The sequence below is a fragment of the Physeter macrocephalus genome, chromosome 11, assembly GCF_002837175.3.
Source record: "Physeter macrocephalus isolate SW-GA chromosome 11, ASM283717v5, whole genome shotgun sequence".
Lineage (NCBI taxonomy): Eukaryota > Metazoa > Chordata > Mammalia > Artiodactyla > Physeteridae > Physeter > Physeter macrocephalus.
In genome coordinates this window covers 73,974,693-74,000,837 of record NC_041224.1, presented here as the reverse complement: position 1 = coordinate 74,000,837, position 26,145 = coordinate 73,974,693, and the positions used below count along the sequence as shown (strand labels likewise).

Genomic DNA, 26,145 nt, shown 5'->3' with positions numbered 1-26,145 from the left:
AATTCAAATTAAGTTAGTATAATCTAAGGTAGATATTGTTAACAGTAGCAAAGATTTTGATAAGATGTATACTGTGATAGGCTTACAAATACTGAAAAAATAATTCAAAAAATATAATTTAAAAATCATTAATCCACACAAAAAACCTGGCCAGAGGTACTTATAGCAGTTTTATTAACAAGTGCCAAAACTTGGAAGCAACCAAGATGTCCTTCAGTAGGTGAATGAATAAACTGTGCAATATCTGGACCATAAGATATTATTAGCATGAAAAAGAAATGAGCTATCAAGCCATGAAAAGAAGTGGAGTAGTCTTAAATGCATATTACTAAGTGAAAGAAGCCAATCTGAAAAGGCTACATTCCAGCTATATGACACTCCGGAAAACGCAAAATATGGACACAGTAAAAAGATCAGTGGTTGCCAGGGTGGGGGAGATGAATAAACAGAGCACTGAGCACAGGGGATTCTCAAGGCAGTGAAATACTCTGTATGATATTACAATGATGGATACATGTCATTATACATTTGTCCAAACCCGTAGAATGTATAACACCAAGAGTGATCCATAAGGTAAACTACAGACTTTGTGAGATCATGATGCATCAATGTAGGTTTATCCTTGGAAAAATACATTATTCTTGTGGTGATGTTGATAAAAGGCAAGGTTATGCATGTGTAGGGACAGGGGTATACAGGAAATCTCCGTACCTTCCTCTCAATTTTACTGTAAACCTAAAACTGTTCTAAAAAATAAAGATTTTTGTTTAATCATTAAAGAAACTAAAATGTTGTAACAGGAAATATTCATTTAATATAAAATAAAGCATTAAAGGAGGAATAGAGAAACAAAAGAAGACTTGAGACATAGAAAACAGAAAGAAAATGTCAGATATAAGTCTAGCCACGTTAATAACATCATTAAATGTAAACTAAAAACACAATCCAAATAAATATAAAAACAAGATCAAACACTTTGTTGTTTTTAGAGGACACACTCTAGATTCAAAGATACAAATAGTTTGAAATCAAAAAGATGGAAAAGGATGTATGATGCAACTAGTAACCAAAGAAACTGAAATAACTATATTAATATTAGACAGAATATATTTTAAATTTTAAAAACACTATTAGAGATAAAGAGGAATCTTTCATAATGATAAAAGTTAATATGTTGGCAAATAACAGTAAATATAAATATTAACACAGCTCAAAATTACATAAAGAAAAAATCTGATATAATTGAAAGAAGTAACAGATAATTCAACCTATACTTGAAGACTTCAAGTCTCTACTTTCAACAACAGAACTAGATCTACAGGGAGGTAGAGGACTTGAACAACACTATAAAATCACAAGATTTAACACACTTCTATAGAACATTCTACCCAACAGTAGAATACACATTTTTCTTAAGTGCACAAAGAACATTCTAGATGATACAGCATGAGCTAGACCATAAAACAAGCTTTGACAAATGTAAAAAGACTGAAGTCATTGAAAGTATGTTTTACAACCATAATGGAAATATATTAGAGATAACAGAAGGAATCTTGATAAATATACAAATATGTGGAGAATAAACAACACACTTCTAAAAAAACAATGGGTCCAAAAAGAAATCATCCAGCAATTCCACTCCTGCATTTATCATCTGTGAGAAATCAAAATATATGTCCTTGGGCTTCCCTGGTGGCGCAGCGGTTGCGTGTCCACCTGCTGATGCAGGGGAACCGGGTTCGCGCCCCGGTCTGGGAGGATCCCACATGCCGCAGAGCGGCTGGGCCCGTGAGCCATGGCCGCTGAGCCTGCGCGTCCGGAGCCTGTCCTCCGCAACGGGAGAGGCCACAGCAGAGGGAGGCCCGCATACCACAAAAAAAAAAAAAAAAAAAAAAATGTCCACACAAAATACACAGTTATACCAATATTATTCAGACTAGCCCAAAGTGAAAACAATCAAAATGCCTTACTGAACTTTATTATGATTAATTAATAAAGAGATGAACAAAATATGGCATAGCCATACAACAGAATATTATTCAGCATAGAAAGAATAAAATGAACCTTAATCTTTTTCTTAATGAACCTTAAAAACATTATTCTAAGTAAGAGAAATCAGAGACAGAAGTCCACATATTCTATGATTCCATTTATATGTAAAGTCCAGAATGGACAAATCCATTCTGGTGGTTGTAGGAACAATGGGTGGTTGTAGGAACAATGGGGAGTAACTGCTAATAGGTACTTATCTCCTTTTAGGGGTAATTAAAAAGTCATGGTTACATAACTTTTTGAACATTTAAAGACCACTGAATTGTACACTTTAATTGGATGAATTTTGTGGTATAAGGACTATATCCCAATAAGATGTTAAGAAAAGAAGGTAAACTAAAAATATTTTCAGGCATACAAATACTGAAAGAACTCATCACCAACAGACTCATACTAATAGAAAAATTAAAGAAAGTCCTTTAAGTAGAAGGAAAATGATAAAAGACAGAAATATCTATTTACACACAGGAAGGAAAAGAACCAGAAACAGGAATGACATGAGTGTGTAATTAATATATAATTTAATCTATTTAAGAGATAAATATGTATTTAAATAAAAATAATAACAATGTATTATAGGGTTCATAACATATGTTTAAGTGAAAGAATGACCACAACAGCATAAAGTCTGGGAGGAAAGAGACAGAAATATACTACCACAATGTTTTTATATTATGTGTGAAATAGTTTATTATCACCTGAAGGTAGACTATGATTAAGTTAAAGATGTATACTACAAATCTTTAACACAACTACTAAAATAGCAAAATAAAGGGTTATAGCTAATAATAAAGCAAATAAAATGGAATCATAAAAAGAGGAGAAAAGGAACAACAGAGACAGAATCTACAAAAAACCAACAAGAAGATGACAGACAAATCTAACCACATCAATAATCACATTAAATGTAAATGGTCTAAAGACTCCAATTAAAATGCAAATATTGTCAGATTGGATTAAAAAAGCAAGACCTACCTATATGGTGCCTACAGGAAGCACACATTTAACCTAATGACAAATACAGGTTAAAAGTAAAACGGTGGAAAGACCTATACTATACTAACACTACTCAAAAGAGAGCTGAATGTCTACTTTAACATCAAAGTAGATTTCACAGCAAACGATATTGCCAGGTATAAAGATTTTCATTTTCTAATGATAAACTGGTCAATTAATCAAGAGGACATAAAAATTCTAAATGCTTTTACCCCTAATAACAGTGTTTCAAAATTATTGATTCAAACACTTATAGAACTACAAAGAGAAATCAACACATCCACAGTTATTGCCAGAGATTTCAATCCTCTACTCTCAATGATTGATAAAAATAGGTTTCAAAAGTCAGCAAGTAGACTTTTACAAAAGTATGTACCAGCTTCACTTAATTGAACTAACTTAAAGAGCACTCCACATAACAATAGCATAATACACATTCTTTCCAAGTGTATATAATATAAATCATATTCTAGGCCATAAAACAAGTCTCAAATTTAAAAGAATTCAAGTTATACAATGTATGTTCACTGACCACAGTGGAAATACATTATAAATCAATAGCCAAAGGTATCTGGAATAATCTCAAATGTTTGGAAAATGAATACCACACATCTAAATGAAGCACACACAGGTCAAGAAAAAAAGGAAATTAGTAGGTATTTTTTTATTGAACGTAAATGAAATCAAAATACTTAAATCTGGGACTTCCCTGGTGGTCCATGCTCCCAATGCAGGAGCCCGGGTATGATCCCTGGTCAGGGAACTAGATCCCACATGCATGCCGCAACTAAGAGCCTGCATGCCACAACTAAAATATCCTGCATGCCGCAACTAAGACCTGGTGCAGCCAAATAAATAAATAAATATTTTTTAAAAAATATTGAAATCTGTGGGATGCTCCTGTAGTAATATTTAGGAGGAAATTTATAGCACTAAACATTAAAATTGAAAAGAGGATCTCAAATCAATGACATCATCTTCCATTTTAAGAAACTAAAAACAGAGCAAATCAGGAGTTACATCAGCATCATAGTATAGTGAGATGTCCTCTTTGTCTCTGCCCTTCAACCTACAACCAGTAAAACACCCATACTTTAGCAAAGGTCCCAACACACTGGGACGCCAGAGAATTCCACACATCTGCACATCTAAAGGTGGGTGGACTGGAACACGCAGAGGAGGTGGAACCAGGGGAACAATGGAGGTGGTGCCTGCAATCCTTGTCCCCCAGCCCCAGAGAACCTGGAAGCAGCAAAGGAGGCAGCTCACATGACTCCAATCTCCCAGCCACAGTGACACCTGTGGCCATAGTTCACTGGGCAGCTATGACCTGCAGTAAGGTCAAAGTGGCAGTAAGACCTGGGACCCTGTCCCTCCAGCCACCAGAGATGTGAAAGACTCCCGCCCCTGCACCCTGTCCCCAGTGCAATGGGGGAGCCCATAAACCTGACAACACCAGACGTGGCAGAGGCACGTTCAACCCCAGCTCCTCCCACCCCCAACAAGCCTGTGACTCAGGAGATCCCATATACAGCAGAAAAGCCCACCATTCCAGTGCCCCAGGCAGTGAGGCCAGTGACACCAGCAGCAAGGCACCAATGACTCCAGAGGCAGGAGCAATGGATAACAAGGGTGCTGGGTAACACCTCTGACAAAGGCGGTGAAGGGTGAAAAGTGCCAAGTTTCAAATACAACCAGGGGTGGCTCAGGTAAGAAAAACCAAAAACTTGTCCTATAGCGCCACCTACTGGAAAGTAAAAGAAAGGCCTGTAATTTCTAACCTGTTCAATCATCAGAACAAAGTGGAAAAAAAGCTTTACCTAAAGAAAGGTGTTCGCTAAAATGCGTTGGCAGAGAAACAACTCATGAAGGACTGTGAAGAATCATAGTAACACTGTACTACAAAAAGAAAACAATAATTCTCCAGAAACCAAACTTAAAGTCATGGAATACTGCAACCAAACTGATCAAGAATTCAAAACAGCTGTCATGAAGAAACTCAATGAGCTATAAGAAAACTCAGAAAGCAGTTCAATGACCTCAAGAATAAAATTAATGAACATAAGGAAAACTCTACCAAAGAGATTGAAACTCGAAAAGAACCAAACAAATCCTGTAGCTGAAAAACTCAATAAACAAAATGAAGAATGCATTAGAAAGCATTGGAAATACAGTAGACCATATGGAAGAGAGAAATACTGAACTCAAAGGTAGAAATTAGAAATGCTGTAAGTTGAAGAGAAAGAAAATTGAGATCTGAAAAAATGAGGAAATTCTGAGAGCTATTCAGTTCTTTTAGGAAGGGCAACATTAGGATAACGAGCAACCCAGAAGGAGAAGAGAGTGAAAAGGGAGCAGAGAGCTTATCTGATCAGCTCAGTGTTTTGTGACCACCTAGAGGGATGGAATAGGAAGGGCGGGAGGGAGACAAAAGAGGGAGGGGATAGGGGGATATATGTATACATATAGCTGATTCACTTTGTTATACAGCAGAAACTAACACAACATTGTAAAGCAATTATACTCCAATAAAGATTTGAGAAAGAGAGAAAGAGAGAGAGAGAGAGAGAGAGAGAAAGAAAGAAAGAGAGAGAGAGAGAGAGAAAGAAAGAAAGAAAGAAAGAAAGAAAGAAAGAAAGAAAGAAAGAAAGAAGGAAAGAAAGGAAGGAAGAAAGGAAGAAAGAAAGAAACAATACCCTGCAGAAGGAACTGGATATACAAGTCTATGAAGCTAAGAGAACAGCTAACTACCTGAATGCAAAAAGACCTTCTCCAAGGCACTCTATATTAAAACTGTCAAAAGTCAGTGACAAAGAAATAAGTTTAACAGCAGCCAGAGGAAAAAAAGGATGGTAACCTACAAAGGTACCCCCATTAGGCTACCAGCAGACTTCTCAGCAGAAATCCTACAGGCCAGGCAGGAGGGGAATGACATTCTCAAAATACCAAAAGATAAAACCTTTCATCCAAGAACACTCTATCCAGCAAAGTTGTCACTCAGATATGAAGGGGAAGTAAAGGTTTTCCCAGAAAAACAAAAGTTGAGGAAGTTCATCAACACTAGACTTGACTTATAAGAAAAGTTGAAAGAAACTCTTCTACCAGAATCAAAAAGACAAAAAGCACACAAAACTTTGACTAAGGTGATAAATAGAGAGAATCAGAAAATTGCAACTGTATATCAGAATAGGTTTTTAAACATTTAATTATAGCATAAAGCTTAAAGAGAATAAAAGGGAGAAAAAATAACGATAGCTATTTCAATTTGTTAACCAACTCACAACATAAAAAGGAATAAATTGAGACAACAAAAAATTGGGGAAGAGGAAAAGTACAAAACCCATACAGGTAAATGGAGATAAGATGCTATCAGCAGACAATGGACTATTTCATCTATGAGATGTTTTATAAAAACCTCATGGTAAACACAAAACATAAATCTAGAGCAGAGACAACAAACATAAAAAAGAGGAAACTGAGAAAAACATCATAGAAAACCACGGCACCAAATGACAGGCAGAAGTACAAGGAAAAAGAAACTAGAGATATAAAGCAACCACAAAACAAAAGAAAAAATGGTAATACTAACTTCGCATCTATCAATAATTACTGTAAAGGCAAATGGATTGAATTCACCAATTAAAAGACACAGAGTGGCTGGATGGATTCAAAAAACAAGCCCCAACTATATGCTGCCTCCAGGAGAATCATCTCAACTCTGAAGACAAATATAGCCTCAAAGTGAAGGGATGTAAAATGATACTCCAAGTAAATGACAGCCAAAGGCAAGCGGTATAGCCATACTCATATCAGACAAAATAGACTGCAAGCCAAAAAAGCTAACAAGAGACAAAGATGTACAGTAATATAATGATAAAGAGAACAATTCATCAAGAAGACATAACAGTTATTAATATAAATGCAACTAACACAGGAGCACCAAAATACATAAAGCAGTTACTAATAGACCTAAAGGGAGAAAATGAGAGCAACACAATAACTTTAACAGCCCATGTACAATAATGAATAGATCATCCAGACAGTCAACAAGGAAACATAGCCAGATGGATTTGACAGATTTGTACAAAACATTCCATCCAAAAGCAAAAGAACACACATTCTTCTCAACTTCACATGGAACTTTCTCAAGAACAAACCATATATGTTGAGACACCAAACAAGTCTCAATAAATTTAAGAAGAATGAAATAATTTCAAACATCTTTTCTAATCACAGAGGTATGAAACTAGAAATCGACTACAAGAAGAAAGCTGGAAAAATCACAAATATGTGGAGAATGAACAACATACTACTGAACAACTACTGGGTCAATGAAGAAATCAAAGGAGAAATTTTAAAATACTGGGAGACAAAGGAAAATGAAACCACAACATACCAAAATCTATAGGATGCAACAAAAGAGTATTAAAAGGGAGGTTTATGGCAATACAGGCCTATCTCAAGTAATAAGAAAAACCTCAAATAATCTCACCTTTCACCTAAAGGAACTAGAAAAATAAGAATAAACGAAGTCCAAAGTGAGCAGAAGGAAGGAAATAATAAAGATCAGAGCAGAAATAAATGAAATACAGACTAAAAAGACAATAGAAAAGATCTATGAAACTAAGAGCTGATTCTTTGAAAAGATAAACAAAATTGACAAACCTTTAGCTGAACTCACTGACAAAAAAAGAGACTAGGCTCTAATAAATAAAACCAGAAATGAAAGAGGAGAGATAATAATGGATATCACAGAAATACAAAGGTTTATAAAAGAATATTATGAACAGCTTTATCCAACAAACTGAACAACCTAGAAGAAATGGAAAAATTCTTAGGATCACACAACCTTCTAAGACTGAATCATGAAGAAACAGAAAACCTGAATAGACTGATCACTAGCAAAGAGATTGAAACAGTTATCAAAAACCTCCCCCAAAAGCAAAACCATAGGCTTCACAGGTGAATTCTAAAAAACATTCAAGGAAGATTTAATACCTATCATTCTCAAACTCTTCCCAAAAATTGAAGAGAAGGGAATACTTGCTAATTCATTTTACAAAGCCAAAATTACCCTGATACCAAAACCAGATACAAACAACAACTAAAAAAGAAAATTACAAGTCAGTATCTCTGATGAACATAGATGCAAAAATCCTTAATAAAATATTGACAGAATACAACAATGCATTAAAATGATCATACACCATGATCTAGTGAAATTTACTCCAGGAATGCAAGGATGGTTCAATATCCATATATCAATGTGATATGCCACATTAACAAAATGAAGGATAAAAACCAGATGATCATCTCCATAGATGCAGAAAAGCATTTGAAAAAATTCGACATCCATTTATGATAAAAACTTTCAATAAAATGGGTATAAAAGGAATCAGCCTCAACATAGTAAAAGCCATACAATGACAAACCTACAGCTAACATCATACTCAATGGTGAAAAACTGAAAGCTATCCCTCTGAAATCAGAAACAAGACAAAGATGTTCCACTCTTGCCACTCTTTTCAACATAATGTAAGTCACAGTCACAGAAACTAGGTAAGGAAAAGAAAAAAAGGCATCCAAATTGGAAAGGAATAGTAAAACTGTCACTATTTGTGGGTGACACAATTTTATATATAGAAAACCTTAAAGACTCCACCAAAAAACTCTTAGAAATAATAAACAAATACAGTAAAGTTGCAGGGTACAAAATCTGTTTTGTTTCTATAGTCTAACAATGAGCTAACAGAAGGAGAAATTAAGAAAACAATCCCATTTACAATCACTAACAAAAAGAATAAAATATCTAAGAAGAAATTTAACCAAGGAGGTGAAAGACCTATACACTGAAAGCTAAGACACTAGTTAATGAAATTGAAGACAACACAAATAAATGGAGAGATATTTCATGCTCATGGATTGGAAGAATTAACATTATTAAAATGTCTATACTATCTAAAGTTATCTACAGATGTAAGGCAATTCCTATCAAAATACCAATGGCATTTTTCTCAGAACTAGAACAAATAACTCTACAATTGTATGGAAATACAAGAAACCCTGAATAAGCAAAGCAATTCTGAGAAAAAAAGAATACAGCTGGAGGTATCACACTACCTGTTTTCAAAATATTCAATATATTACAAAGCTATCATAATCAAAACAGCATGGTTTTGGCAGGAATACAGATAAATAGATCAACAGAACAGAATTGAGAGCCCAGAAATAACCCATGCATATATGGACAACTAATTTACGACACAGTAGCAAAGAACATACACTGGAGAAAGGATAGTCTCTTCAATAAATGGTGTTGGGAAATCTGGAGAGCTATACGCAAAAAAATGGACCTTGACCTCTATCTCACACCATACACAGAAATCAACTCAAAATGAATTAAAGACTTGAAAGGAAGACCTGAAACCATAAAACTAGAAGAAAACATAAGCATTATGCTCTTTGACATCAGTCACAGCAATATCTTTCAAGATATGTCTCCTCAAGCAACACAGGAAACAAAGGCAAAAATAAACAAATGGGACTACACCAAACTAAAAAGGACAGCACAGGAAACCATCAACAAAACAAAAAGACAACTGAATGGGAGAAGATATTTCCAAATCATATAACTAATAAGGGGTTAATATCTAAAATAGATAAAGAACTCATATAATTCAACAACATCAACAACAAAATAACTTGATTAAAAAAATAAGCAGATGAACTGAATAGACATTTTTCCAAAAAAAGACATACAGGTGGCCAACAGGCACATGAAAAGATTTTCAACATCACTAAAATGCAAATCAAAACCACAAAGAGATACCACCTCATGCTGGTTAGAAGGACTATTATCATTAGGCAAGAAGTAACAAATGTTGGCAAGGATGTGGAGAAAAGGAAGCCCTCATACACTGTTGGTGGGAATGTAAACTGGGGCAGCCACTATGGAAAACAGTATGGAAATTCCTCAAAAAATAAAGAATAGAACTACCATATGATCCAGATATCCCACTCCTAGGTACATATACAAAGAATACAAGAAAACACTAATTGAAAAAGATATATGCACTATGTTCATTGCAGCATTATTTATAATAGCGAAGATACGGAAACAACTTAAGGGCCCATCAACAGATGAATGGATAAAGAAGATATAATATGCATATACAGATGTTTATATACATATATACATATACACAATGGAATACTACTCAGCCATAAAAAAAGATGAAATCTGGGACTTCCCTGGTGGTCCAGTGGTTAGGACTCTGTGCCCTCACTGCCAAGGGCCCGGGTTCAATCCCTGGTCAGGGAACTAAAAATCCCACAAGCCGCATAGCGCAGCCAAAAAAGACATGAAATCTTTCCATGTGTGACACCATGGATGGACCTTGAGGGTATTCTGCTTAGTGAAATGAGTCAGACAGAAAGACAAATACTGTATGTTTTCACTCATATGTGCAATATAAAAAAACAAACACCAGAAATAAACCCACACCTACAGTCAATTAATCTTTGACAAAGAAGGCAAGAATATACAGTGGAGAAAAAGACAGTCTCTTCAGGAAGTGGTGTTAGGAAAGCTTGAAAGCCACATGTAAATCAATGAAGTTAGAACACTCCCTCATACAATACACAAAAATAAACTCAAAATGGCTTAAAGACTTAAATATAAGACATGACACCATAAAACTCCTGGAAGAGAACATAGGCGAAACATTCTCTGACATAAATCATAGCAATGTTTTCTTAGGTCAGTCTCCCAAGGCAATGGAAATAGAAGCAAAATAAACAAATGGAAACCTAATTAAACTCATAAGCTTTTACACAGCAAAGGAAACCATAAAGAAAATGATAAGACAACCAGAATGGGAAAAAGAAATGTACAAACAACATGACCACCAAGGGATTAATTTCCAAAATATACAAAGAGCTCATACAATCAATAACAAAAAATCAAACAATGCAATCAAAAAATGGGCAGAACACCTAAATAGATATTTCTCAAGAAAGACATACAGATGACCAACAGGCCCATGAAAAGATGTTCAACATTGCTAATTATTAGAAAAATGTAAATCAAAACTACAATGGTGTATCCCCTCACATCTGTCAGAATGGCCATCATCAAAAAGTCTACAAATAATAAATGCTGGAGAGGGTGTGGAGAAAAGGGAATCCTCCTACACTGTTGGTGGGAATGTAAATTGGTACAGCCACTATGAAAAACAATATAGAGGGCTTCCCTGGTGGCGCAGTGGTTGAGAGTCCACCTGCCGATGCAGGGGACACAGGTTCGTGCCCCAGTCAGGGAAGATCCCACATGCCACGGAGTGGCTGGGCCCGTGAGCCATGGCCACTGAGCCTGCGCGTCTGTAGCCTGTGTTCCGCAATGAGAGAGTCCACAACAGTGAGAGGCCCGCGGACCGCAAAAAAATACCCAAAACAACAATATAGAGATAACTTCAAAATCTAAAAATAGAGTTGCCACATGACCCAGCAATCCCAATCCTGGGCACATATCTGAAGAAAACGCTAATTCAAAAAGATACATGCACACCAATGTTCACAGCAGCACTATTTACAATAGCCAAGACATGGAAGCAACCTAAATGTCCATCCACAGATGAATGGATAAAGAAGATGTGGTACATATATATAATGGAATATTACTCAGCCATAAAAAAGAATGAAATAATGCCATTTGCAGCAACATGAATGGACATGGAGATGATCATACTAAGGGAATTAAGTCAGAGAAAGACAAGTATCATATGATATCACTTATATGTGTAATCTAAAATATGATACAAATGAACTTACTTACAAAACAGAAATAGACTCACAGACATAGAAAACAAACTTATGGGCACCAAAGGGGAAAGGGGGTGGGGAGTTTGAGATTAGCAGATAAATACTACTGTATATAAAATAGAAAAACAACAAGGTCCTACGGTATAGAACACGGAACTATATTCAATATCCTGTAATAAACCATAATGGAAAAGAAAAAACAAACAAAATAAATCATCAAACCAAACAACACAAAAACAAACACATAGATACAGAGAACAGAGTAGTGGTTACCAGAGGGGAAGGGGCAGGGCAACAGGAGGGTGAAATGGGTAAAGGTCATCAACTTGAAAACTATGATATTACATCTGCATTCATCCCTCAAATGTGAATTAGTAGGATAACAACCTAATCAGCATGGGCTCAGTACAACTTTATAAAAATATCTGTGAGATATTTTAGATCAGGATATTAATTACAGACAGATGAAATGCTGACAGCTCAACAGAAGTCTCAATTTAAGACACAGCTTTCATGACAGTGGAGCTGAGGGTTCTATTCCACTGCACATAAACCAAGCTGAAACCACAGCCACAATAGTGTGCCAGTTTGGGAACACAGGGGACACAAGGCACCTGCCACTTTCTGTCCTCTCTATGGGCCAGCTGTTATAGTCTATAAATCTTACAACAGGACTTGGATGTCATTTTAATTATTCCATTTAGAGATGGAAACCTCCATCAGTGAGGTCAGGGAATCTGCTGGTAACTGGTAGAAGAACCCATTATGTGAGTCCAGATTTTTTCTCACTCAAACACTCTCTAATCCACATGAAGCTAATTTGCTCAATTCCTACAGTAGTAATGAATAAACATAAGAAATAGATCATTTGTTATTCTATAAACTGAGCTCCATATTCAAATCAAGTGCAGTCATTAGATTATTCCTAGGGACACATTACCTATTTACCAAATTACATATAAGAAAAAATAGAATACTTATATATTGAAACCCCATTATATTCTTTCTCTACAAGAAATAATAGCCTAGTAAAAAGTATTTTTAATGAACTGAACTGCATGCATAAGCTATAATATGGCCTTGTCTTACACAGAATGGTGCCTTAGGTAAGTGTGCCATGGGACTAAGGTATGTGTGTGAAAGGTGGGTAATACGCAGGGAAGGGTCACCTGCCAACGTGTGTTGAGCTGAGGTAATGGCTCTTCACTCAGAATCCTCTGGATACCTAATTAGTTTCTTCTGGAGATGACAGGTATAATTTCTCCACAAAATTTGTTCTCCACCTCCCCTATGCATTTGAATTAACTTTGTGAGATAAACAGCTAACTAAGTCTACAGTAATAGCTCTTACTTCAAGCACAGCAATTAAGAGTGCCTGTTTCCTCTCCTCCTACATCTGTTCTGAGAGTGCAGTGAATACATTTGAATTATTATCTGGATATACAGTAACTGCCCAGAAATGACAACTCACCTGTCTGTAGGGTAGGCTGTGCTTTTTAGGTGAGGACTAGCCAGGCTAACATAAATGTTCAGTTGAGACAGTCATCTGCTGTGCAGTAAGAATGGAAAAAATAGTTTGACTTGAGTTAGTCAGAGCAGTCATCCAAAAATCTGTGCCCAGATGAGGCAGCTAGATTGTGTGCTTTAGGGACCCCAAAATATCCCCCATCCTACCTCCAACTCCCTCTTCCTCTGACATACAAGCACCTGCACTTCAACCTTTATACTTCATTCCTTTTAATTAAAACCTCGTGTCTCTTATTTTTTCTTAAAATATGAAACCCATCAGGATGAAGGACAATGCTATAGAACCAATATAAATCATAATATATCTAAATATTTAATTCTTTGTACAGCCCTTCACACATTTCAAAATTCTCTCAAATTCAGTGATCCAACCTGAACTCTCAAAACCCTACCAGGGTTTGGCAGGAGCTGTCACATTTACACACCCCAGGAACCAGGTAAGGAAGATGTGGGAACTTCCTCTGGCTTTCCATGGGCTGAGCCAGGCCTATCTCAGAGATATCACATCTGTGACCAAAAGTCTGTAAGCATTCATTTCACAGTTCTATGGTAACTCAATTATGCTCATAATTTTTCACTGAAAGATATTAAAGAGCAGTGTGATAAGGCTTGCTTTAAAAATTATACTTTAAGGCCCACTTATTATTTCTTTTACTTTTTTAACATCTATTTTCTGCAACAGAGCTAACTCCTGTCCCATTGGGGATCATATTCCCACTATTTACTCATTTTCCCTCTTCCTACCTCATCGGAAACACGACCCTGGCAAGGGCAGGAGTTCCTCCTGCAGTACCCTACAGGGTCTGTCTGGGTCACATCAGTACCTGAGTCAGTGCTGGCCTGCCAAGGCCTCTCCGCAAGCCTGAAGGGAAGAAGGGGCAGTGGCATCTCCTCTCAGGCTCTGACTCTGGTGGGGCCGGTGGGCACCCCCTACTGGGAGGAGCTGGGGGCCTGTCTTCCGCCACCGAGGCACCTCCTCACCACCCACATCATCAGCTTCCTCTCACACTGGATGTTCCTAATTCCACATTTAGAAGAAATTCTAATTAAACTTGGAAAATAAGCTTTAGGAAAGCCAGGAAAAGAAATCCAGATATGCAAACACCTGAGGAAGAGGAACAGAAAATTAATCCCTCTGGCTACAGACACAGCCAAGAGGAGACTTTTCAGATGTTCTCCCTAAATTAAATGAGCCCATGGGTCATCTCTACGCATCGTGCATGTCTTCACCATGTTCATTCACCTTTAAAAGCCAATTTTATTTTTCCCAACACTGATTGCATTTGGCGTAGACTGGATAGATTATGGACAGGGAGGGAATTTGTATTCTGTAATAATCTATTTTCAGGAGAGTGCTTCAAATTTCTTGAAACCCCGAAGGGAGAAAAACTCACTCAGGTCATTTCCCTTCCTTTTCACAATTATCTTATTAAAAGGTTTATCCTCCTCCAGCATTTTTGAGCCCACACGACAAGATGTGTTGCCGAGATAAATGACACCCTGCATAGCCCTGAAATAGCAAGGGACACAGCTGAAGTATTACTTAGAATGACAGATAGTTAAAGATGGGAAACTAAAACAGATACATCCATAATTCAGAAGTTAGCTGAGGAGAGACAATAGCTGGGAAAATAGTGAGTATTTTTAAAACACAATGATCACAATTTGTATTCTGAAAACTAATTAGAGTAACGTGTGGACATGTTACTTCTATGCAACATAAATGAGTCTGTTCGATTCTATTTACTGTTGACAATAACAGTGATGAGCCATTTAATTTATTTCCTCATGTTGGATCTTTGTGGATTCAGTTAGACTACGTATGTTGGGAGATGCCAACGTAAACCGATGCATCTAAAGTTAGGAATTAGGAACTGTGTCCTAGTGGACAGTTCTCAGCTGAAAACTTGTAAAAAGTATACAAAAATGTTGCAGAAACTGTTTCATGGTTACACCACATTATGCCATCCTCAAGACAGTCCTTCAGAATTTATTAATCCCATGGGAAAGATGAAAAATTGATGCTAGAAGAAATCAGGGGAGAGACACTTGATCCAGCCCAGCAGGGAGGTGAGGGAGTGCAGGCCATGGAAGAAAACATCAAGGCTGGAAGGGAGGCAGGAATAAGCGCCATGCAGTAAATGGGAGAGGGGTTAAGAGGATCACAGGCTGGAAAGAGATAACAGCAGGATGCAGTTGAAGAAGACAGGAGACTGGGTGTTCCTAGACAGTGTGACACATAAAAAAAGTAGGCAAGGGCCAGAAAGCGCTAACCTCTCTTTGTCATCTGAAGGGGCTTGGACTTTATCCTAGAAGCAAGTGGAGTTTTCAAGGCGTTTAAGCCAAGGAGAGCCTTAACAGGCCTGCTTTACTCCAAAGTGGGAATAGCATTATCAAATCCTAGATGCTACCTGCAGACCCCTTACCCTTACCCTCCCCCCCGCCAGAAGAACCCAAGCGTAGGCAGTGTCAGGCAGCTCCCCACCTGTCCACAGCCCAGGGCTGGATGCAGAGGGGATGCTCAGTAAATATGGGCCAACTGGCTGAGAGAGGATGGGACTGATAATGGAGGGGAGCAAATAAACTGGTAATTACAACAAACGACTGATAAATCCATGCACAGCACTGTATTACGTAAATATAAGTTGACTGCACCTTGATGAGGAAGCACGATGGTTACAACAAATAAACTATTGCTACATGTGAAAATAAGTAGTGAGAAAAGAAATTCAGATATTTATAGTAAAGTATCCCTTAAAGCAGAGCCCTCTAAACCATGAACAAAAATGGTGTCTAATTCAGTATCTTTTACCAGGAGAGCTGTCCTTGGGCAGTTACTCTGAACATCAGTGAGTTGCCGGATTCTGCCACTCAGACATTACTTAGCATTTAAGTGAGTCAGGAAGAGGAGTCCTAAGATACCCAGTGACCCAGGGGCGCTTCATCAGGTCACTCTGCTGCCCCAGGACCATGACAATGTGCATGGTGGAACTTTCAAGTCATGAAACCAAAGAGGAGCATACTACTATATGGTTTTATATTTAGTTGTTTTTTAAATCTCTTTCACTCAAAAACCACAGAGTTCTTCTGATATATGAAAATGACTTCTGAGGACCAAATGACATGAGGCTTTAAAAGAGCTGCCTTCTAAGAAAGAAGCATTTGTTCTTTGTATTATGCTGTTTCATTTGGAAAATTCACAATTCCTTATTTTTCCTTAAAGGAAAAATAAAATCTTTAGAATTGTGAATTCTGCTTGCCTGTTGCACACGACAAAGCCTTAGAACAGCCCCTCGCAAGTGTTGTGTCATGTGAGTACGTAAGAGGGGTCCCCTGATTTTGAATGGACTTGCCTTGCATTTTCTATAAATAGTGCAGTGATCTAGCTAGAGTCAGAGAGATCTGGGTTGGAAGCCAAGCTTACCCACTTTCTACCCATTTTCACCCACTTTCTTCCAATTTTCCCCCTCAGAGGATGAACGTGGTGCTGAATAATATTTCCAATGGCACCATGTATGGAAGGCGCTTTGCTGTGTTCTAGCACAAGATAAACAAAGGACCAATTGGACTAAACTTACCCAGAAGGGCAAAGAGCGAGTCTTATTTATCTTTGCTCTAAGGTCAAGCACAATGTCTGACAATTAATGAAGAAATTAGTAACATTTCTCAATCTTCTCTTTCCATGTAAATGCAGAATTGCTGCACACTTTTCATACTGGGTAGACTTTTTATGTAATTATGATGGGGAAACTGTGGTGACAATTGAATTTATGAACCTTGTGCAATGGTAATTTAGATGTATTGCTCAGTGAATAAATACCTTAAAGCAAGAAGGAAGTTTAAGAGCAATTTGTTCCCCTCCTTCATCGTATGAAAGAGGCAACTGAGACACAGAAAGATGATAAGACTGCTCCAATACTGCACAGGACATGCACCTCCAAACCCTCTGTACACTACACCACAAGGATTTTGAAATTCTATGCCTACTGGGACCAGTGTAATTATCTGTCTTGATACAGATAAATTGGAGAATGAGCCTCAAACTTGGAAAAACAGAGGGACAGGGCAGCTGGGGTAGTGTGAGGGTTGGCAAGCTGCAGGGCTCTAAATGAAACTGAGCCCCATGGAGAAGAGGAAACAAGCCATAGACTAGGTGCATCCTATGAAAAATGTGTCTGCAACAAACAACCCCCATGTTCTCTGACCATCACCATGAATAGGTATGCATTTCTCTCCTGGCCAAGAACACTACCCTTGTCTTGGTCTTTTTTAATCTATCAATTGTTAATCTATCAAAACAGTTGATAGAAAAACTAGATAGAAAATCAGCAAAGATATAGAAGAACTCAACAAAACCATCAAACAACAGGATCCAATTCATCCAGTAACAGCAGAATACACATTCTTTTCAAGTATCCATGGAACATTCACCAAAACAAAACATATACTGGGCCATAAATTAAATAGTAACAAATTTAAAAGAATTTTAAACTCATACAGAGTATGTTCTCTGATCACAATGGAATCAAACTAGAAATTAGCAACAGATAACAGGAAGACTTCCAAACATTTGGAAACTAAAAACACACTTCTAAATAATCCATGAGGGGCCTTTCCTGGTGGCACAGTGGTTAAGGATCCACCTGCCAATGCAGGGGACATGGGTTCGAGCCCTGGTCCAGGAAGATCCTTTATGCCATGGAGCAACTAAGCCTGTGTGCCACAACTACTGAGCCTACGCTCTAGAGTCCATGAGCCACAACTACTGAGCCCGCATGCCACAACTACTGAAGCCCATGCACATAGAGCCCGTGCTCTGCAACAAGAGAAGCCACCACAGTGAGAAGCCCGCGCACCCCAATGAAGAGTAGCCCCCGCTCACCTCAACTAGAGAAAGCCTGCACGCGGCAATGAAGAACCAGCACAGCCAAAAAAAAAAGAATAAATTTTTAAAAATATTTTTAAAAACATAAATAAATAATCCATGAGTTAAAGGGGGAAAAAATCTCAGGGGAAGTAAAAAATACATTGAACTGAATGAAAATGTAAATACAAAATATCAAAATCTGTGAGATACAGCTAAAACAGTGCAGAGAGGGTAATTTAGAGCATCAAATGCTTACATTGGAATAGTCTCAAGTCGAGACTCTAAATGCTACCTCAAAAAAGAAGAGCAAAATAAACCCAAAGCAAACAGAAGAAAGTAAATAATTAAGATAAAAAGCAAAATATTATAAAATTGAAAATAGAAAAACAATACAGAAAAATAATGAAACAAAAAGTTGGTTCCTCAAAAAGGTCAATGGAACCAACCTCTAGCAAGATGACAAAGAAAAAAAGAATGGTGACACAAATTACCAATATCAGAAATGAAGTAAGGAATATTATTATAGGCCCCACTGATATTAAAAGGTTTATAAAGGATTAGCAAATAGAATTCAGCAATATATTAAAAGTTTTCAAAAAAGTATTATTAATCATAAGTAGGTGTGGTTTATCCTGGGGATGCAAAGCTGGTTCAGTATTTGAAAATCAACCAATGTAATTCACCATATTAGCTGTCAAAAAAATAAATCACATGATCATATCAACTGATCCAGAAAATGTATTTGGCAAAGTTCAACACCCATTCATGACAAAAAAATATATTCTCTCAGAAAACTAGAAATAGAGGGAAATTTCTCAACTTGGTGAAAATATATATAAAATATCTCTAGCTAACATTACACTTAATTGTGAAAGACTGAATGCTTTTCCTCTAAGATCTAGAACAAAGCAAGACGTCCACTCACACTACTACTATTCAGGTAACATTGGAAGTTCTAGCCAGTGCAACAAGGTAAGAAAAATAATAATAAAAGGTATACAGATGGGAAAGCAAGAAATAAAAGTCTCAATCGCAGGAGACCTGATGGTGTACACAGAAAATCCCAAGGAACCTATCAAAAACAAACAAACAAACAAAACTTCCTAAAACTACTGAGCTTGTTAAGTCAGAGGACACAACATTAACTTACAAAAATTAACCATATTTCTGTATACTAGCAATGAACACAGGGAGAAGGAAATTTTAAAATACAGTACCATTTACAAGCACTCCAAAACCATGAAATACTTAGGTGCAAATCTAACAAAATATATTCAGAACTTGTATACTAAAAACTGTAAAACACTGAATGTAAGGTATTAAAGAAGATCTACATAAATGAAAAGACATACCCTGTCTATGGATCAAAATACTCAACATAGTAAAGATGTCAATTCTTCCCAAATTGATATAAAGATTTAACACAAGATTTTTTGTAGATACAGACAAGATAATTCTAGAATTCATATGAAAAATATGTATCATAAGAGCTAAAATAATTTTGAAAAATAAAGAGGTTGAGGACTTCCCTGGTGGTACAGTGGTTAAGAATCCACCTGCCGGGCTTCCCTGGTGGCGCAGTGGTTGAGAGTCCACCTGCTGATGCAGGGGACATGGGTTCGTGCCCTGGTCCGGGAAGGTCCCACATGCCGCGGAGCGGCTGGGCCCGTGAGCCATGGCCGCTGAGCCTGCACGTCAATGGGAGAAGCCACAACAGTGAGAGGCCCGCGTACCACACACACAAAAAAATTAAAAAAAAAAAATCCACCTGCCAATTCAGGGCACAAGGTTTCGAGTCCTGGTCCAGGAAGATCCCACGTGCTGCGGAGCAACTAAGCCTGTGAGCTACAACTACTGAGCCTGAACTCTAGAGCCCACGAGCCACAATTACTGAGCCCACATGCTGCAACTACTGAAGCCTGCGTGCCTAGAGCCCATGCTCCGCAACAAGAGAAGCCACCACAATAAGAAGCCCATGCACCACAACGAAGAGCAGGCCCCGCTCACCGCAACTAGAGAAAGCCTGCATGTAAGCAACGAAGACCCAACGCAGACAAAAATAAATAAATAAATAAATAAAATATATTTTTTAAATAAAGAGGTTGAATTACTTCCACCCAATTCCAAGGCATATTACGTAGCTGTAACAACCAAGACTGTGGGTACTGACACAGTGATAGACACATAGATAAATGGAAGAAAATAGAGATCCCAGAAACAACCCACAGAAGTTGAGCCAACTGACTTTCGACAAATGTGCAAACATAATTCACAGAGGAATAATAGTTTTTTCAACAAATGGTAATAAGGTAACCAGATATCCATGAGCAAAAAAAAAGAAACTTAGCTCTAAACCTCACACCTTGATTTTTTATAACAATTAACTCAAAACTGATAATGAATTAAATGTAAAACCTAAAATTATAAAACTTTTAGAAGAAAACAGAAAATCTTCAGGAACTAGGGCTTCATGAAGAGTTCTTAGACATTACTCCAAAAGTATGTTCCATAAAACAGTTAAAAATCAGTAACTTGGACTTCCTCAATGTTAAAAACTTTTCCTCTTTGAAAGATCTTGTTAAAAGGATGAAAAGAAAAGCCACATGAGGGAAAAAATTTGAAAACTACATCTGGCCAAGGAATCATATCTAGACTACAGGAAGAACTCTTAACAAAGCAGGAGAAAAATAAATAAAACAAAATAATCCAATTTTTAAAGGGGTAACTAATATGAGGAGACATTTTGATGAAGAGGATATACTATTGGCAAATAAGCACATAAAGAAAATTTAATACCACTAACAATTAGGAAAATGTAGATTAAGACCACAATGAGATATCAACCTATTGGACATACACCTATTAGAGGAGCTAAAACAAAAAATAGTGACAATACCAATTGCTGGTGAAGATCTCTCACGTAGTGATGGTGGGATAGAAAATGGTACAGAAACTTTGGAAAAGAGTTTGACAGTTTCTTAAAAAAAAATTAAACCAACATTTATCATAGGACCTAGCAATCGTACTCCTGGGCATTTATCCCAGAGAATAAAATCTTACATCCACGCAAATTACCTGCATACAAATGCACATAGTCATTTATTTGTAATAGTCAAAACCCTGAAACAACCAAAATGTTCCTCAATAAACATTAATCAAACTTTTGTCTATCCATACCATGGAATATTGCTTAGCAATAAGAAAAACAAACTATTGATACAGGCAACAACTTGAATGGATCCCAAAATCATTTTGCTGAGGGAAGAAAAGCCAATCTCAAAAGGTCACATACTGAATGAGTACACATGTGCAACATTCTCAAAATGACAAAAATACAGAAATAGCGACCAAATTAGTGGCTGACAGGTTAGAAATTTTGGAGGAGGGATAGCAGGAGGGGAATCTGCATGGTGATAAAACAGTTCTGTCTCAATTATAGTGGTCATTACACAGATCCACCCATGACAAGATGATGTGGAGCAACGTACACACACTGTACCAATGTCAACTCCTGGTTTGATACCCACGAATTGTGTGACTCTGCACTACCTTTGCAACTTCCTGTGACTTTATAATTATTTAAAATAAAAACTTAAAAAATATATTACAGTATGTTTCCTACTGGAATAACAAACATCAACACTCACTTCCAATATCAGGCCTCAGCTTCTTATCATACTCTCTTAGCAACTTGTTGAGAATAAGAGTCACATCTGTATCTTGGGATTTTGGAGCCAAGACCCACTTTTGGTTTGATGAAGAATCTTCATATTCATCCTCTTCCACCTTTCTGGATCTGTAATTATGGCACAAAGTATGACATATAAGTTGTAGCAATGTCTCCAGGAAGTGTCAAGCTTTGGCTCACCCAAGCACCACTGAAATAGGTAGAAAGGCCCTAGTACACTCATCCCAACCAATAGATTATCTCTAAAATTAAAAAAGTAAAACAAAACACAAATAAGAAAGAAGAATGACAGTACTATTAACATAGCATGATGTTTTCATTAAATGTCACAAAATGATTCCATGTCCATGTTAAACCATAGACATCACAATAACTCAATGCATGAAGGCCAACCAGCAGACAGTCAGCCTTCCTTGGATCAACCTTGAGAACCTCTGAAGGTCAAGGCACAAACATCTTGCCGTTTCCACTCCCCACTGCCAAGATCTCATTTTAGTTAAAGGTAAGAACAGCTTCTTCAGAATGCACTCACTGAAAATTGTTGAGTCTGACTCTGTGCTTCTCATGGAGACTAGCACCTTTGGTCTAGGCAGACACAGGGATACGAGGAGGTGGTATGCTTGGCCAGTACCCATGTGGGGTGCCAAGGAACAGGGATATTGGTTGGTAAACACCCTCTGGTGATTTTACATGCCTCCTACCACACAAACTGATTCATCTCTTACAGAGCAGGCTAATACAGACATTAAAAATTAAAACCTTTCTAATATGTCTTTACCATTAATGTGTCCAAATGAATGCTGAGCATATCTGAGTCTCTCCTGAGCAGGGCTGAGCCTGACAGGTGCATTTCCTGGGTGATACATGCTCACAGGAGTACTTGAATGGAGAGGTCTCAAAACAACAAGCTAGCTTCCTTAGTGAGTGAGGCCATCTCAGCAACACAGCCATTCAGGCCTGAAAAGAGCAGAGTCTTCTCTTCAAAGTAGCACTTCCAGGGGGCCTGCCATTTACTGGGGCAAAAAAGCTCAACACACAAACAAACAAGCAACCTTCTTCCTTTATGGCTTGTCAGTGGGTGCACCGTAATGACTTTTTTTCTTCAAAAAAGAGAACAAAATATAGAATAGGAAATTGCATTGAGGTTTATTTGTCCTGAGTATGAGCTCATTTCTGTTTAGCTTCCCAGATGGGAGCCAAAATGGCAACATCTCAGGGCAGTTGTGTTCTGGGACGTGTGTCTTTAAGTTAGTTTTTAGAATGGTCTAAATTATCTGTAATGAACATGAAATAAATGAAAAAAATAAACTTTTTAAAGTTTATTATCTCTACTTTGTTTAAAGCCTCAGAATCATATATATATACTTACATAATATAATATTATAACATGTAACTATAATATATAATATCTGTATAATCTTATGTATGTGCCATATGTACATGAGTCTTATGAGTGTTAAGTAGCCTTAACATAGATCAGAACAGTGCCAGTCTAGTCCTATATGAATATATACACTTACATGAAGTTTTGATAATAAGTATATGGCATATGTCTCAAAGATTAACATCTTTTAATTTTTTTCCTTGGCTGATATTAAACTATAATTCTATTTCTTGACTGGAAGTTTAGAATAAATCATCCATAGGAACTATAAGTTGCCGTGGATTTTTTTCACACTGAATATTCACCATCAATAGGAACTTGCAAAATTTGGGACACGTATTCACGAACTGATATACTTCATTTCATTATTTGTAAGCCTGATGTTTTAAAAATAACACTACAGAATTTTAAATGTAGAATATTTTATTTTATCAGGAATATTGTCAGGAATATTAATTTTATCATCTTAAAAAAAAGTGGGTGGAAGCAGGTTCTGCAGGCCATGGATTGCTGGGAGCCAACCATTGCCCACAGGACCTGGCAATTCAGTCCACAGCAAAAACACTTGGGACACTATGGACAAAGGAACAGATCACCTGGGCAGGATCACATACAGCATCCTCAGTACTCCTTCCAACTCACCCACAGTGCGGTCCTCTCTTCCTCTGCTGTCTGTCTCTTCCTCTCCCCTCCCCTCCCTCATCCCCAGAGACAGCTCACCAGCACAGACCAGACCATGCTCTCCTTGCTCTGTATCTTCTCTTGCCCCAACACTCATACGTTCACAGAAGGAGCACACTAACTCTTCATCAGTTCTCTGTATACACAGCCTTAGTTTCTGAAAAATACTTTGAGCTATGTCAATAACAGGTATTATAATGAGACTAATTCTCCCTCTAGCAGTCAAGTGGTGATGAGAGGGTTTTCCTGAAATTGCGTAAGCTTCTTAGCTCAGTGTAGGTGAGGGAGGAGACAAAGAAAGGAACAGCTGCAGCATCCTCTCCTGCCCCTTCCCCTTCGGGAGGTAAAAATGGGACACTCACGGCTCTGTGGCTGGGTTGGGGTGGACAGCGGGCAGCACACAGGCAGCAATGCTCTGGGCCGACACTGGGATCCTCCCAATCTTGATGCCATGTCAGTTTGCTGCAGGACTTCAGAGAACGAAATCGAAGCTTCCCAGTGCTAGTGCCGGACCACCAGCCCAAAGGAAAATCCTCCCTTTGACGAAAACCCAATCTCAGGGACTCACCAGAATGTGAATAAAACAAAAATGTTCTATTTTTCTAAATTCTAAGTGGGTTATATATAATCTTCATCAGTGTTCTGTTATCAGGATTGTTGGGTCCTAATCACCATCATTACCTTTTTCTTAAAAACAAATTGGTGATGTACTGACAGCTCAGCCATCATATGGTATTTTCATGTCTTATACATTCTCTTCAACTACAAGGGCACAGACAAAGTTGGATGCATCTATAAACATAAAAAGGAGCTCCTAAACCTCAGAAGGCAGTTAGCCATCCACTTATGGTCTCACCAAGGTCCAGGTGTGACTTAATGAATGTGTTTTCATGTAGAATAAGCTCCTCCATAGGTGTCAGAATGGGTTATTTTCTCTCCACAGAGCTGCCAAGCCATCACCATGGAGCACAACTATCAGAGCCTTCTCTAGGGCTCTTCAACACCAGGAAGGCATGACAGAGTGCAAATGAGAACCCTCTCAGAATTAATAACAGTTTTGAAAGGTGATGCTGGACATCAGATTACTTTACATGTCTGTAAAAACCCATTCAAAGAGCAAAGACACTTTCAAAGGAGAGGTATACAGCAATAAAATTAGTTTAAAACTTGGATTTTTTTCAACTGATATGCAACCTCTATTATCAAGGCCATGGAATCAACCCAGACATAGAACATATTAAAGTTGTTACACCTGCCTTGGCAAAATGAAAGGATGAAGAATCCCCAGAGATTGTATGTGTGTTTGGGAATCCCTAGACACCTGAGCGCTTCAAGTTAGACACCCAGATACCTTCCTACTAAGCACATAAAGTAATGAAGACAATAGCGGGTTTCCTTCTAACATGTATCTATAGATCTAAACAGCTGATTATCTAACCCTGAACTGCAGGTCACTTCATCCAGTCGGTGGTAGCAGGAAGGTCGATTAGATATAACCTCAGATCTGTATATGACCTGGGACCTCCACATTGTGCCTGGTGTTGTCTGCTTCTAAACAGAGATACATCCAGGCATGATCAACCTCAGAGAGAAAACTTCCATCTCCCTTCCCAGCTAGCTCCTTAGACAGGAAGAAACTTCAGTTGAAGGCCCAAGGAGTGTGCAGCCTGATTGGAAGAGCTGCCGTGAGTCTGCCTTCCCCAGCACACACAATCTGCCTTTCTCACTCAACTCTTAGCAAAGACCAGCAGTGTGCGGTGGGGAGGGCCAGGACTTTCTTCCTCAGGGTCTGTCAAAGGTAGGGAGGGAGAACTATGACCCATTCACATTCACATCTTGTAGGATTTGTTAATGTACCTTCCTAGTTCTTTGGTACTTCACAAATGTGAATGAACATGCAAGACCTCCAGGTATTGCCTGCTAACAACTGCAGGGCTTATAGCCCACAGGCAGGCTCTCTAGTTTTCTAGCTCCCAGATCTAGGAAACGAAGACGGTGTCAAAACAAAAGTGTTTTGGGGGTAGGGATGCCCTGAGATTCTTGGGGTGGTGAGTGGGATGGGAGGAAGGGAGCTGCTCTAGTTTGTAAAGCACAGGGCAGTCTTCAAGTTCTGGGCCAGAGATCTAGCCC

General features: G+C 37.9%; 1 protein-coding gene across 1 annotated transcript in view; it reads right to left on the bottom strand.

Moving 5' to 3' along the window:
- GABRG3 (gamma-aminobutyric acid type A receptor subunit gamma3) overlaps positions 1-26,145 on the bottom strand; it is a 390,022-nt gene that overhangs the window by 362,870 nt on the left and 1,007 nt on the right. Inside the window, exon 2 of the mRNA XM_024114961.1 lies at positions 21,910-22,058. Within this exon, the coding sequence (XP_023970729.1) occupies positions 21,910-22,058 (149 nt within the window). The remainder of the gene's footprint in view (positions 1-21,909; positions 22,059-26,145) is intronic.